Here is a 13,487-nt window from a genome sequence, read left to right on the forward strand (position 1 = left end):
AGCGTTAGGTGCACTTGTACCCTTAGCCTAGAAATGATTTATGACATGTTACCTCTACTTGGTCATGTCTAGATAAATGTACAACAATTTTTTTTAAATTTTGGCTTTTAAAAACCTTTTCTACTCTCTTTTAGCTGATTTGCATGTATAATTGGAAGGCATGGTAAAAACAAACTTGCCTGTTTTGATTATGAGCGCAAACTTAAATTATGGGCATAGACTATTACATTACAATTGATTTGTAGTAAAGTCTAGGAAGATCTCTATAAGATTGCACAATTTTTGTTATAACATGAGTATTGTGTGTTAATTTACTGTCATTAGTTCTAGTAAGCCTTTAAGTCATGTTTATCAGAGCACGATATAGCTGTCATTGTGCAGAGTAAATTGATTCCATTAAAACCCTAGAGACTGTTAAATCTGCAATTATCAATATATAACAGTGTTTGATCTTCTAAAGCCAGTAATGCACCAACAATAGTTGTACATTTCCCATGTTGTACTCATTAGATGCTGTTAGCTTCAAGTGAGCCCCAAACCAACAAACTGTGTGAATAGTGTAAAAATATTTCCAATCTGTCTTGGATTGCTGGTGTTGATTGTTGAAAATAATTGAGGTATAACAAATATATGTATCACACTGTCTTTATTTTTATGGCAATGACATACAAAAGAAGTTAAAGTTTTTTTGCTTCACTTCAAAACTCTACCTTTTTTTCTAAACTAAAACACATTGGATAAATTTATCTATTATTTGCATAGCTGTTTTCTTTATTATGTGTAAACTTAAGTGTATATTTATATAACATATATTCACTAATGTTCCAAGACTCCTAAAATTTATTTCATGAATGACTAAAGGACATACTAGCAGAAAGACTGTGGTATGGATTTCTGCAAATTTGTCTCTTAATTACTGTCAGAGCACGACATACTATCTATCCATCACAGCAGTGTTTGATGATAATGATTTATAATAAATTATAGTTATCTTTTCCTGTGTGAGATATGAGCACTCAGTTTGTGTACAAATGCCACTTCAAGCTTGATTATTTTATATGAACCTCCATAAGAAAGTAAAGTTGTGGTTTTACATATTGGGACCAAAGGCAAGCTAGGTGTGTGTGTGTGTGTGTGTGTGTGTGTACGTGTGTGTGTGTGTGTGCATGTAAGTGTGTGAACATGTGTATGTTATTTTTAGGTTGATGATAGCATAAAATAATCTTTAAGTAATATGGCTCCACCCTGTTCAAAGTAATAACACTTGATTTTATTGTGTTGTTATCAGGGTTTTTTATCGTGCGGTATAGGCTGTGTTATTTTCATTTGAAGTGAATTGTAATAATCAGTGATGTAGTGCTCAGCTATTCCTTGTCAGTTAATTTACTAGTAGTAGGTTTGGCACACCTGATAAGGTGTGTTTTTTATTGACAACTGAGAAGTCACGGAAGTGGAATATTTCAACAGCAAAATTCTGAAGTTGCTAGAATAAAGAGAAGTACATTATTAACCTTATTTCAGTTTAATTTAGTTATATCAACCATTTCCTTTGTGATGAAATAAAAACTGATAACAAACTTTGGAAAGACTTAAAGTGATGTGCAATAGGAAGGCCTGTATATATACTGAAAAATAACAATAGCAATAAAAATAACACCATTGCATATCTGTGACCTCACTGTCGGACATGTACAAGCTTTAAAGAACTTAAGCTCAGTTATTACCACACCATGTTCTACATACATAATGAATAAGAAAGCATTGATGTCGCAATATTAAGATAAAATATGAATACTATGTTAAGAAAACCTCTATGGAGAAGTGGCCCATATTGTGCCCTCACTGTCACAAAAAGAGTGCACAGTCCAGATCAGATGTGCACATACCCTTTCAGTGTATAGATGCATGTGTAGGTGTGCATGGATGCATGCACTTGTTAGAGATGGGAGTTTTAAAGGCTATAAGTTCTCGTACACATGTTGCTGTGAATTAGCCCCAAGTTATGCAATATATTCATATATATTGTATTAACTGTTTACTTAGACTTATTTGTACTTCACCTAATGTTTATTTGGGGGCCTTAGAACATGCACGTTTGCTCTCCCAGCAATGTGATATTGATGACAGGTTAACTTATGCAAGGGCATGACTTTTCAACATAAAAAGATTTTTTTGCAAGCACTCTAAGTGTTCATTATTTTTCTAACATAAAATTAAAATACAAATGAGTTCATCACAGTGGGAAGTTACTAGCCTCTAGTTATAACTCTAGAGTAGCTGTAACACTGCAAGAACAGCTATGCATAAACAACTCTTGGTGGGAGAAAAAAAAAAGCCTTGGGTGCAGCTCAACTGTATTTTATGATAGGAGAGATTTCATTACCTTTGCACTGCCCCCCAAAAAATTATCTACATATTTAGGTCAAATGTCTGTATGTTCAATCCCTAGCCAAGTGAAATCTGATAATTTTCTAAATTAAACAAATCACAGGAGGTAAATATACTATTCTGCACTTTATCACTCATTTTGTTGATTTTATGTTTTTTCTATTATTGTGACCTAGATAGATAACTCGCTTTTTTACAGCTACTCCAGACTGTTTCGATGATTTATATATACTAGTAATCTGTTTGTGTATGTACATCAGCAACAAAGGTTATAGTAAAAATTTTTCAGTGTATTCCATTCTTTCTTTAAAGAAAATAAATATTACATTATATGATAACTTGAAAAATAGTAAGAATTTTGGTTTTGGTTGTTCCTTTGTATTATATATATATATATATATGGTAGACCAGATATTTGGCCTGAGTTTATATCCATTTTTTTGACAAAGATTCTTCTTTGAATTTGGTCCCTGGTCTTCTCAAGAGTCATGAGAAATACCCAATTATACCCCAAAAAATGGTATACTGTTAAGAAGTTTCAGAATTAAGATTTGTGCCATATGGCAGTGTTATGTCGGCTCACATGGCCCCTCCTTCCCCCTATCACCAAACTCCCTCCGGACATGGCTAACCCACCATCTTCTTCCCATTACTTTTCAATATAGTTTTCCCTGTAAGCAAACATTGCACCTTCTTGCTGTTAGTCAATACACTGATGTGGTGCCTGCAGACCTCCACATTCAAATCAATAAGCAATAACTGGGGCTAAGTGGCAACAATGGAGGAAATAAACTGAAATTAATCACACTGGGGGAATGGCTGTAATGGGGCATACATTGCAGCATTTAATGCAACTGGTGGCATTAGCTGTATTATTGGGCATATTAGCTTAACTCCAGTAAATACAGTATCGAAACTGTGCATTATATTCGCATTCAATTTTTTTGTGAATGATGGTAAAGAACAAGATGCTCTGAATAATGCCCTACTTTGCTGCTGTATTCATCCAGGCATATGTAATTTGCTTGCATTACCTCAGTTCCTTTGCATGTTCTTGTATAGGCAGGTGTGAATATGCCTGTGATTATTCTCAAACCTGTATAAAATCAAAAACATTTTGTATTTTGAAAGGGGGAAGGGGCATTTCATTTAATTAATTGATAAAAGCCATTATACCAAGTCATTGCCCTCTTTGTAATAACAGAGATTGGTTCAAAGGCAAGTATTTTTTATGCTCAAAATTGGCATTGAATTTGCAATATCTAATTAGAAAGGGTAGTGCTTTCTTACAGTGTCTGTTTTCACTCCAAACACAGCTCTTGTTTTCCTCAGAACTTGCAGCATGTACTGGTCACCATTTGTGAATCGTTTCTCCTGGAATAGTATTGTGATTCCGTGACGTGTTGGTTGCGTTACTCCCTGCTGGTGGAGGTGGTGACCAGTTATGGTTTCCTGGCTTTCAAAGGGGACTGAAATAGCTTTGCTAAATGACTTGTTATGAGACATGACTGATAGTAGTGGATGGCAAAGAAGAGGGCAGTGAAGAAATGAATGAAAGAGGGATGGAGAGAGTAAGTGAGTGAGTAAATGAGTGAAGAAAAGAAAGAAGTAAGAGAGGGAAGGAAGGAGGGAAGATGACAGAGAAGTTAAGAGGTGAGAGAGAAGGTAAAGATAAGAAAGAAAGTAATAAGAAAAAGGAAGGAAAGAAGTATCTGAAGATAAAATAATTACTTTAGGGAAGATAGTGAAGAAAGTGCCCTTTGATTTTACCTCAGTGCCAGTCTTTGTGACTGACATCTTTTAGGTGTCATCTCTGTCAACACTCCCCATCAAGTTAATAAAGAAATGTCTCCTGCTTTGTGTTCCTTACTGGAGTCCTTTATGAGATGCCCCCTTGCTTGTGTTGCTAGGAGATGCTCCCTGGGTGATTTCCATAGCAATGGTCTGGTGTTTGATATCATTGTGTAAGTGTCACTTGACCCCTGTCAGCTGGAAAACATCTGCTGAAGAAAAAGGAGTAAAATTGGATTTCCTTTTTTAAATTTAAAAGATATTTTTGTCACATGATCTGTCAAAGGTTAATTCAAATTTAAACCAGCAGGTGCTTTGTGGGGCACAGGTCTTAATTTCCTGCATTTGTTCTTACATGAAGGGAACTTTGTTTCATTTTTTGTGTGTATTTAAGCACGCTGCATTAGGATAAGAACAGTAGCCAGGCAGAAGTGTGAATAACCTCTCTGTTTTAACTCCCACTAACACTGTTGGTGGGAGAGAATGAAAATACCAATGTGTAGAATGCAAAATTTGTTTGCCCCTGCTTGTTTGGTGTGCAAAGACTGGCATCTTTCTGATGTTCTGTTACTATACATTGTCTTTTTTTTAACAACAGATAATTAAGTTCATTATAATTCTGACCAGCCCTCAAGTACATTTTTGCCCTTTATGACAACACTGCAATTTTTCTACTGGTTGTTTATTGGTTTATTGAATTCCTTCTTAATCACATTAGGAGTTAATTGAAAAAGTGTAAATATAACCAGTGGCAGGCAGCCTGGGAGACTGGGGGAACTTAATTATCTCCAACGTTTTTGACTAAAGTTTCTGGCAAAGAACAGATGCAGGTTCGGCTTGCTAATGAGCCACTGGAGGAGCAAAAGGGAAGATTTGAACTTTACTGGGAGTCAACTTGTGTTAAAATCTGTGGCAGCTGAAATTAATTCATTTCATTCTATTCTTGGAAATTTCCTCAACAGTCCAGGCATCGATAAACAGCCAATTGCTTCCAAATTCACCTCAAGTGGGATTCAAAAGTAAATGTGTTTGCCTTATGTTGTTAGTTTTTATAGAGTGGAAGAAGGTGAAGGAGGAAGAGTGAGGATTTTTTATCATCAGAGAAATCAGTTGATTGGAGGCAAGGAAATTTCTAACTTGTCTACTGTTAATGATTACATGAGCAGAAGAGCAGCACATTTGTTGGAGATTTACGTAAGGGTAGATTCAGGGGCAACTGTTATTGACAAACAATTTCAAGATTTATTTGAGACTTTTGAATGTAATCTGGATACCTGATATCTTTCTTGAAAGATTCTCTCTTGTTTGCCATTGGAGGCAATGTTGGGTTTGTACTTTTTAAAGAAATGAACATCTTCATTGAATCAACCAATAGCTGATGGAATGCAATTGTTGATTGATAGATGTACATGAAAAAAACATTTTTTTTTCTCCATTGAAATTAAAATTGTATGGTGCTAGGTAAGGGAGATGGAAGAATTACAGGATATTTTCCCATCACAAAAGCAATGGGATGAACAGTTGCCTGAAGAACAGTTTCCAAAGTTTCCCCTTCACTTGCCTACAGAATTACTGATAAACTTCCCAGAGGAGAAGTCCACAAATGATGTGGCATTTGAGACCAGTTCTGGCCAGCATTCTAGAACTGGAATACAGAATACTGTGGGAACTTTTGGTGAGGGATCTCAATTTGATCATCCTGCAGCGAAATCAACAGAGAGGAGAAAAAACAGTAGGGAGAGGCTCTGTTTGAGTCCTGCAGACAGTGAGTCTGTTGATGTCTTTTGTGACAATTGTCAGTCTGTCAGTCAGTCTCGTGCTGCAGATATGCCATTGGAACACCAGGAGTCGCAGGAGAGCAGGCATGGGGAATACCACAGTAGGTACCCACCAGTCTTTGAGCCAGTAATTACAAAGAAAACCCTGCCTTACCCCCAGTCACTGCAAGACAGACAACTGGAGCTGGGTGTGACCGGGTTTCAGGCTGTTGTAAGTGGAGAAAGCCTTCTGGACCCCCATTCTTTACTTGCCTTCAATGGCAATGACAGCCAAAGAAGGTGGAGCATGGTTGAAAAGGACCGTCGTTCATTTCTGAAATCTTCACTCCCTCAAATAGAAAACTCCGAGGAATTTGATGCGAGAGCATTTCTGCCCAAAGCTGAGAACCCACTGCCTAATCATCTTGATGTGAACAATGAGGCTGACAGAGAGATGAAGGTGACATACCGGAATAGTACAGCATCAACCAATTCAAGTGGATATCGGAGCATACAGGGAAGAAGTGCCGATAATGTGACACGAAAAGGATTTTATTTTCAGCCTGAAGCTCGCCTTGTGCGTATGTACGGGTCAGCTGATGATATACTCCTAGATTTGAATGCTGAAAACAGAAATTTGGTATCTGCTAGTACTTCTTGTTCATCTCAGTAAGTACAGAGGGGCTTGGTTTCAAATAAAGACAGTGATAGGCTCTTTTTATTAGTTTTCACAACCTTTCTCCTCTCGATAAAGTTATTGAGCTCATACACTTATGTATGCAAAGATATGTACTTAACACATTTATACAATCACAAGTATAGAGATAATTGATTATAATTATTATTAATCAATTAATTAATTAATTTTTTGTTTGTTTTTGAGGGAGAACATCAATGGATTTCATTAATGATAGCTTTTCAATACAAACATATATATGCATTTACATGTGCACGTACACACACACTTAAAGTGAATGAAATTAATGCATGTATTTGTTTCTCTAGAATGAGATTACAGTGTTTCTAAAACTTTGATCTTGGTTCAGTTGGGTAATAACGCAGTGGCACACATTAGGCTTTTGTGCTGTTAAACACATGTCATTTTTCTTTGATCTTCTTTGATCTCTCCAATGGCATGCAATGGCCACTCAAGACATAACACTCAGTGGTTTGGAAGCTGTTGTGGATGAGATTTGCAAACAAAACTTGTCAAAAAGAAATCAAAACCCGTTGAACTCATGAAGCACAAATTCTAAATTTACTAATTGGTCAATAAATCTATTGAAAACCAACAACGTTGAGAATTATGAATTAAGTTAATAAAGATAGATGAGAGAAGTTGTCAAACTCCTATGAATATGATGTATAAACAGAACATGCAAGTGTCACCAGATGAATCAATAACATAACTTTGGATAATCTATTAATCAACTGAAAAAAAATGGCTGTCAGCCTCCATAATACCCATGGGCGCTATTTTATGACAAATCAGTAATAGATGAACCTTGCTTGATTGGCCCAGTATCTGATTAGTCTGCTAATTAGGTTAGTTAGTTTTGAGGACACAGGATTTAATTATGCTTCATTGTCCAATATGTCCTCTCCAGTTCACTTTCAGTAGAGCCCTGGGAATCAATAGAATCCACATCATATCAGTACTGTGGTGGATTGTGTGGGTCCTGTGATGTGATGTGGAAGGCCTTGTCAGGTTAAGAAAGGCTGGGATTAACAGGTGTCACCAACGGGGACAGGGATTATCCAGTTTAAGTAATCTCTGGGTTTGTGCTGAAGAGGTCGCCTGTGGGTAGTTGTTCTATATTATAATGCAATTTCTGGGTCAAATCTGAGTGAAGGAAGAATAAGGTTAAAGTTGGCAGTGGCATAAGGAATGAAGGACCAAATCTGGCAAAAACTATATTCTAGAACCACATTTCATCATTTATGTAGTACTAACCTATTTGTTGTAGACCTAAATTACAGATTTTCATATAGAAAAGTTCATGCATGTACTTTTGATAAGACTGTCAGTGGTTCTGGTATATATATTCTTTGTCAAAGCATTTAGTACAGTACATGAGATTCTTATTAATATTTTAAGGTGGAAGATTGGGTGGTCCATCTTTTCACCTGCCCTTTTCTTCAGGATTAATCACAAGTCACATTTGGCTTTTTCACTGTAAACTGGAGGCAGCCTGCAGCTAAAATATTGGCAAAGACTTCTTTCTTCAACTTTGGAGTCTGCTTCTTTGAAAAACACCAGAGCAAGGCCAATGCACTTTCTGTAAAACAGGAATGTCAAATGTTAAAATGTTTTTAGGGAAATTATGCAAGGCAATTAGAGCGTGTTACCTGAGATGAACCAACATGAGTCTTGCTTGTGGTATTAGTATTAGTTGTGGTTAATCTTGGGAATGGCAGCATCCAGTGTACATTTTTCTGTGAATCTCCCATTTTGTTTCAAAGAAAACAGCTTGCTCTATTAGCACTGGAATCTGAAGCTTGCAGAGCATCAAATAAAGTGATGTTGCCAATGTTATCTGGTGTTTTATTTTCTGGACATTTGGCAACTAAAAAGCTTTGGAATCTTGTGAAGTTGTCACTGTGAATTTTTCATACCCTCGTTGGTTTGTGAATGCTTATAAACAATTCCACATTTTTAGAATATGTTTTATTGTATTTTATTATTCATCATTGTTAGACAAATTAACCCTGTGTGGATTCACACCATATATTTTACTTCTTATTAAAGTGTAAGTACAAGAAATGGCATGATAAATGTGTACTTAGCACCATCTTACCTGTGTCAGTATCGTCACTGTGTTTTATTTTCCAGGCTGGGAAGTTTGAGTCGAGACTCCAGCAAAGAGGACCTGAAGCCACCTCAACCAGACAAAATTATAGACACAACAGATTCTCAAGGTAATGGCAGCAGCTTTCCACTGGCACTGATCTATCAATGGCCCCATTCAGAATAGGGGACTAACTAGTCAGAGGGTCAAATATAGCGACCCAGTAAAAAGCTTGCCGTCCAGTTCGCTGATAGACACTGAATAGATATTCCTTGGGGAAGTTTTCAAGTGGGTCGGCCATATTTGACCCTCGGACTAGTTAGTCTTCTATTCTGAATGGGGCCTATCATAAAACCTGGATGTGTCCAGGCACAAACATATAACACAAGCCCATATGGGCCTAGACAATGTCACAAGTCAGATGTGGTAACTAAATTTAATCTATAAATTAGCAGGAGCAGTTCAGATTGTATGTCTCTTTAAAGCCATCATTACACAGCATCAGTTTAGCTGTTCTCCACATAATCTTAGAATTCCTGGTTAATTCATTACATGGTCTGGTGAAACTTTCAAGACTGTATGATTGCACCTGCTGTCACACCTAACACAATCTCCAGTCACAGAAATGATTGGGAACTGTTTTGGTTTGGAAAGCATTAGGATGGGAGACTCAGACCTGTCAATATCTTATCAAATAGGATGATGTATGCATTTTAGAAGCATTTTAATGCATGGACTAGAAACAATGTGCCCTACATATTTTATACATATAGAAGTAAACTTAGACAAGCAGTGCTCAACAGTGCAATATAAATTTTGCTGCACAGGCCAAGCAAGCACTTATCACACCTAGCATTGGCTTTATGCAGCTAGACTGACCTCATCTACTGCATTATATTATGTCATAGTCAACTAATACAATTTTAACCAAATCAATAGTGAAGTGGCAGAATTATTAGATAGTTTTCATTTTCTTTAGCCAGAGCACACCTCTTATGCAGAATTTAGTGCAAAATGTCAGAATGTTTAGTCTGTTGCATGTGTTGCCCCCCAATTTGAAATGTTTGTGTTTGTGTTGCAGGAGAACAGTTAATCCAGCGCTGTGTGATAATACAGAGAGATGAGAAGGGCTATGGTCTGACCGTCAGTGGAGACAACCCAGTGTTTGTCCAGTCTGTCAAAGACAGTAAGTAATGTGCCACTAACATTGAGTGCCATATGTCGCATTCATAAACGTCATATCATACACATATACCTGTTATTTATAACAACATAAAATTATACTTGTGTGTAGTCTGTGTATGTAGTTCTCTTTGAAGTGAATGTGCCGATCATTGTCACCAAGAAGTAAAAAAAAAAGTGATTTTTATGTACATTATTTTGAATTCGTTAAAGATCATTTAAATTTCTGTTCATTTGTTATATTAATTTTCTGTACTGTTTTTGATATTTTTTTAACATTTGCAAGCTCAAATGGCAGGGTAGAACTTAATTTAGAGAGCTTAATGAATCTGCTGAAAGTTCTCAGGTCAGGGAAGAAGCACAATAGATCCTTGTACAAACTTTGGAGTAATGAAGTGGTCTAATAAAGTTTGTGTTTTCTCCACCAGATGGTGCTGCTGCCAGGGCCGGGGTTCAGCAAGGGGACAGAATTATAAAGGTAAGCTACTGATATGATCACATGTAAAAAGGGGAAGGTTAGTTTGTGGATGGGGGTGAGCCATTTCTTCTCCTTTTCTCCTTAAGCTTCTTAATTACTTTTTTATGCAAATTTTTAAAAAATTTATTTTACTGAAAATATGTTATATATACAACTTTTTTAATTGACACAGATTCTATATGAGAAATGATAACACTGCATTTTCTGTCAACATGTTACCCCACCCCCAAACAATGCACACCACTCCCAAAAAAGAAAAAAAGGGCATATTTTTTGTCACTATATTTTATCAGCCCAAGGATAGAGGAAAGCATTTCTTTTAGACAATTAAAAAATGCCCATGGTACAAGATAAAAGGCCTCAGTAATATTTAGTCTTAGGGTCAAAGATAATTAATTTTAATTAGAATGCACTTAACTCAGTGGAAGATGTTTCAAGAGTAATTATTAATTCTCATTTGATGACTAGTATCTGCAGGATGTAATAAACTTAATTAAGGAGAGGATGAAAGATTCAAGAAACATTTTATTGTCATAAACATCAGGCCTTAAATGACATAGATTTTATATTTTATGCAAGAAAGATATAATGATTAATTACACCATTGACTTGTTATTAAAAATGTTGTTTTATTCCTTTGATTTACCTTGCTGAACTGATTGAAATAACTTTTATGTGCATTCTGTAGTCTTTCAGCAAATTTTATTTCAATAATTACCAGTATGCTTCATGAAACATTAACAGTTGTTAGTCTTTCTTGTCATCTATGATTTAGTTCTCAGTGCTTACATAGGCTAAGTAGGTCATATTAATATACTCTACTCAACAGCCTTATGAGTGGTTGCCATGTGGAGTCAGGTCGCTAATGGCAATAATCATCATCTTAGCAAAAATTACCGAAAGTGCCACTGATTTGTTCCGACTTCTTTGCAGCTCATGACAATATATTTGATACAGAGTGTTCACAGTTCTTATTTATGAACTGTTAATAGATTATACTCATTGGTTATAGGTACTAGGTATGAAAAATGCAGCCAGCCTGTTATTTGTATAGTTATCCAAAGATTTACTGTGAAGCAGAGATATAAATGGGTGAACTTGTATTCAGGTTGAAGCCTTGTTATACCATATATACGAAGTTCGTTTGGCATTTACAATCCTTATATTACATCATTTGTGGGATCCAGGTGTGATAGCAGCTCCTACATTCAACAGGTACAATATCCACTTTCACTTTCACTCCATATTCTTCTCCATCACCCCCACTGCCGTCACGGCCCCCATTATCACCCGTCTCCACAGGCTCCAGTAGCTCGTATGTATATGACTGCTGCTCATAGTGCCACCTGTACTCTAAATGGCGGTGGTAGTTCTCCCCGCGGCTGTCAAAGTTGTATTTATGACAGTTCTCCAGAGAGACTGGATGCAGCTCTGGCTGTAGCGTTAGGGTCTCCCTGTGGCGGGTGGGGAGGGAGACCCAGATGTCTTGCCCGTTGACAGGACTGGCTATTGTAATGGAGGATGAGAAGTTGAGACCCGTGGTTTTGCTCTTATTGGCAGTGTTTACATTAGGTTTGTTATTTCCATGGCTTCTTAAAAAACTTTTGTTAGTTTCAAGATTTATGACTTTCTCTTTGTTCTGCAAAATACTGTTGGTGAAATCGTTGCGGTATGGGAAGCCATTGGTGCCAAGATACCTGCTGTTTGTCCTGGGAGGTTCTTGATTATGTCCATGTTTGTTGACATGAGGACCATCTCTGTGGATGGGGGGGATTGGATCTGGTTGCCCATTATGATAGCTGAGGGCACCAGAATTGGCAATGGGAAAACCTCCATTTTCAGACTTATTCACAGCATTTGCTGTTGTTTTGTGAGACATACCTGACTGCTGTTTATTCTGTCCCCTGTATGTAGTATTCTGTGCAATCGATGGTTCCGAATTGGAGCTATTTCCTCTCATTGTTGAAGCAGAATGAGACTTGCGTGCTTGCCTTGCTCCCATTGGCAAATTTTCATTACTATTATTATTATTAAAGAGATTTTCATTGTATCTGGAATGTCCGTTTTTGTATGTTTCCAGACCATTTCTGGTATTTACGTTATTCTGACCCAGATGATTGTCAGATGCTGGTGAGTTGGTGGCAAGAGGTTTCAATTCGTGCCTCGTCTTCTTTGTGCTAGTGGTACTGCCACTGGCTTGATTTGACTTCTTTTCCCTGTCATAAAGATAATCAAGCAAAGTATCACCAGCATTATAGGTGAAGCTCCTTCTTGGAGACCTGCCTCTCTGCTTTGTTAATGTGGGATTCACAGGGTGTAGTCCTTCACTGATGTCTGTATTATGCCTACTCCTAGCCTTAAATCCTGTGTTCTCTCTGGCCTGAATATCCATGGTGGTTTCAACCCTGTAGACTTTCCACCGTCTCTCAGTATACACTGGCGTGTAGACTAATCTAGTTGGTCTCCTCACTCGTGATATACTAACTGGGCGTGTGTGTTTGCCTGCCAGCTGTGGCTTGATAGGATGAACAACGTCAATGGTAACACCTTGGAGAATTGTCAGATCTGAACGTCTCAGTTGATGATGTTGTCTGTTCCGCAACAGCTTGTCATTGATGTAAATATGCAGGTTTACCACACATTGGCTTAGTGACGGCAATGAGGAGGCCATTTGGTGATGGGCAGTTTCACCCCAGCTGTGGTCATTTATGGTTTTGGTGTGTGATTGGTGCCCATTGGTAGTTTTCTCCCTGATCACTGTGTCCACACAGCTGTCTGTGGTAAGTCTGTGCCCTCTGTGGATGTATGTCCGCATGTTACTGCTGATGCCGCAGTGTGATGCTTGCTTGTAGTTTGTATGTACACTGGTGTCTACCTGGCAACAGATGTCTGGGATGTGGAGGCTGCTGGACCCCCTCAGATTGGAGGAGACGCCACTGAGATTACAAAGAAGATGGTCGTCATTCAACGCTAAGCTACCGGTAATGTTATCAGATGTTGTACCTTGTAAAATGTGCACTGTGTTCCTTGGTCTTTGTTGGTCGACACAGGTGAATAACTGCTCTGAAGAGTGGACCTGAACTGTGTCCTTTTGCTTGGCTG

At 37.5% G+C, this 13,487-nt stretch overlaps 1 protein-coding gene across 7 annotated transcripts in view; it reads left to right on the plus strand.

Annotated features, from left to right (window-relative positions):
• The window catches only part of LOC106154614 (rho guanine nucleotide exchange factor 11), a 91,483-nt gene that overhangs the window by 1,083 nt on the left and 76,913 nt on the right, over positions 1-13,487 (plus strand). For 6 of the 7 annotated variants that reach the window (XM_087017796.1, XM_087017797.1, XM_087017799.1 and 3 more), the window contains exons 1-4: positions 5,635-6,605; positions 8,770-8,855; positions 9,807-9,911; positions 10,336-10,385. In XM_087017796.1, coding sequence (XP_086873922.1) covers positions 5,650-6,605; positions 8,770-8,855; positions 9,807-9,911; positions 10,336-10,385 — 1,197 coding nt within the window. In that variant the 5' untranslated portion in view covers positions 5,635-5,649. Of the gene's footprint in view, positions 1-5,634; positions 6,606-8,769; positions 8,856-9,806; positions 9,912-10,335; positions 10,386-13,487 lie in introns of those variants that run through there. The other variant, XM_087017803.1, reaches the window with a different exon arrangement.

This window comes from Lingula anatina, chromosome 7, assembly GCF_051362555.1.
Source record: "Lingula anatina isolate TDL-2025a chromosome 7, LinAna3.0, whole genome shotgun sequence".
Lineage (NCBI taxonomy): Eukaryota > Metazoa > Brachiopoda > Lingulata > Lingulida > Lingulidae > Lingula > Lingula anatina.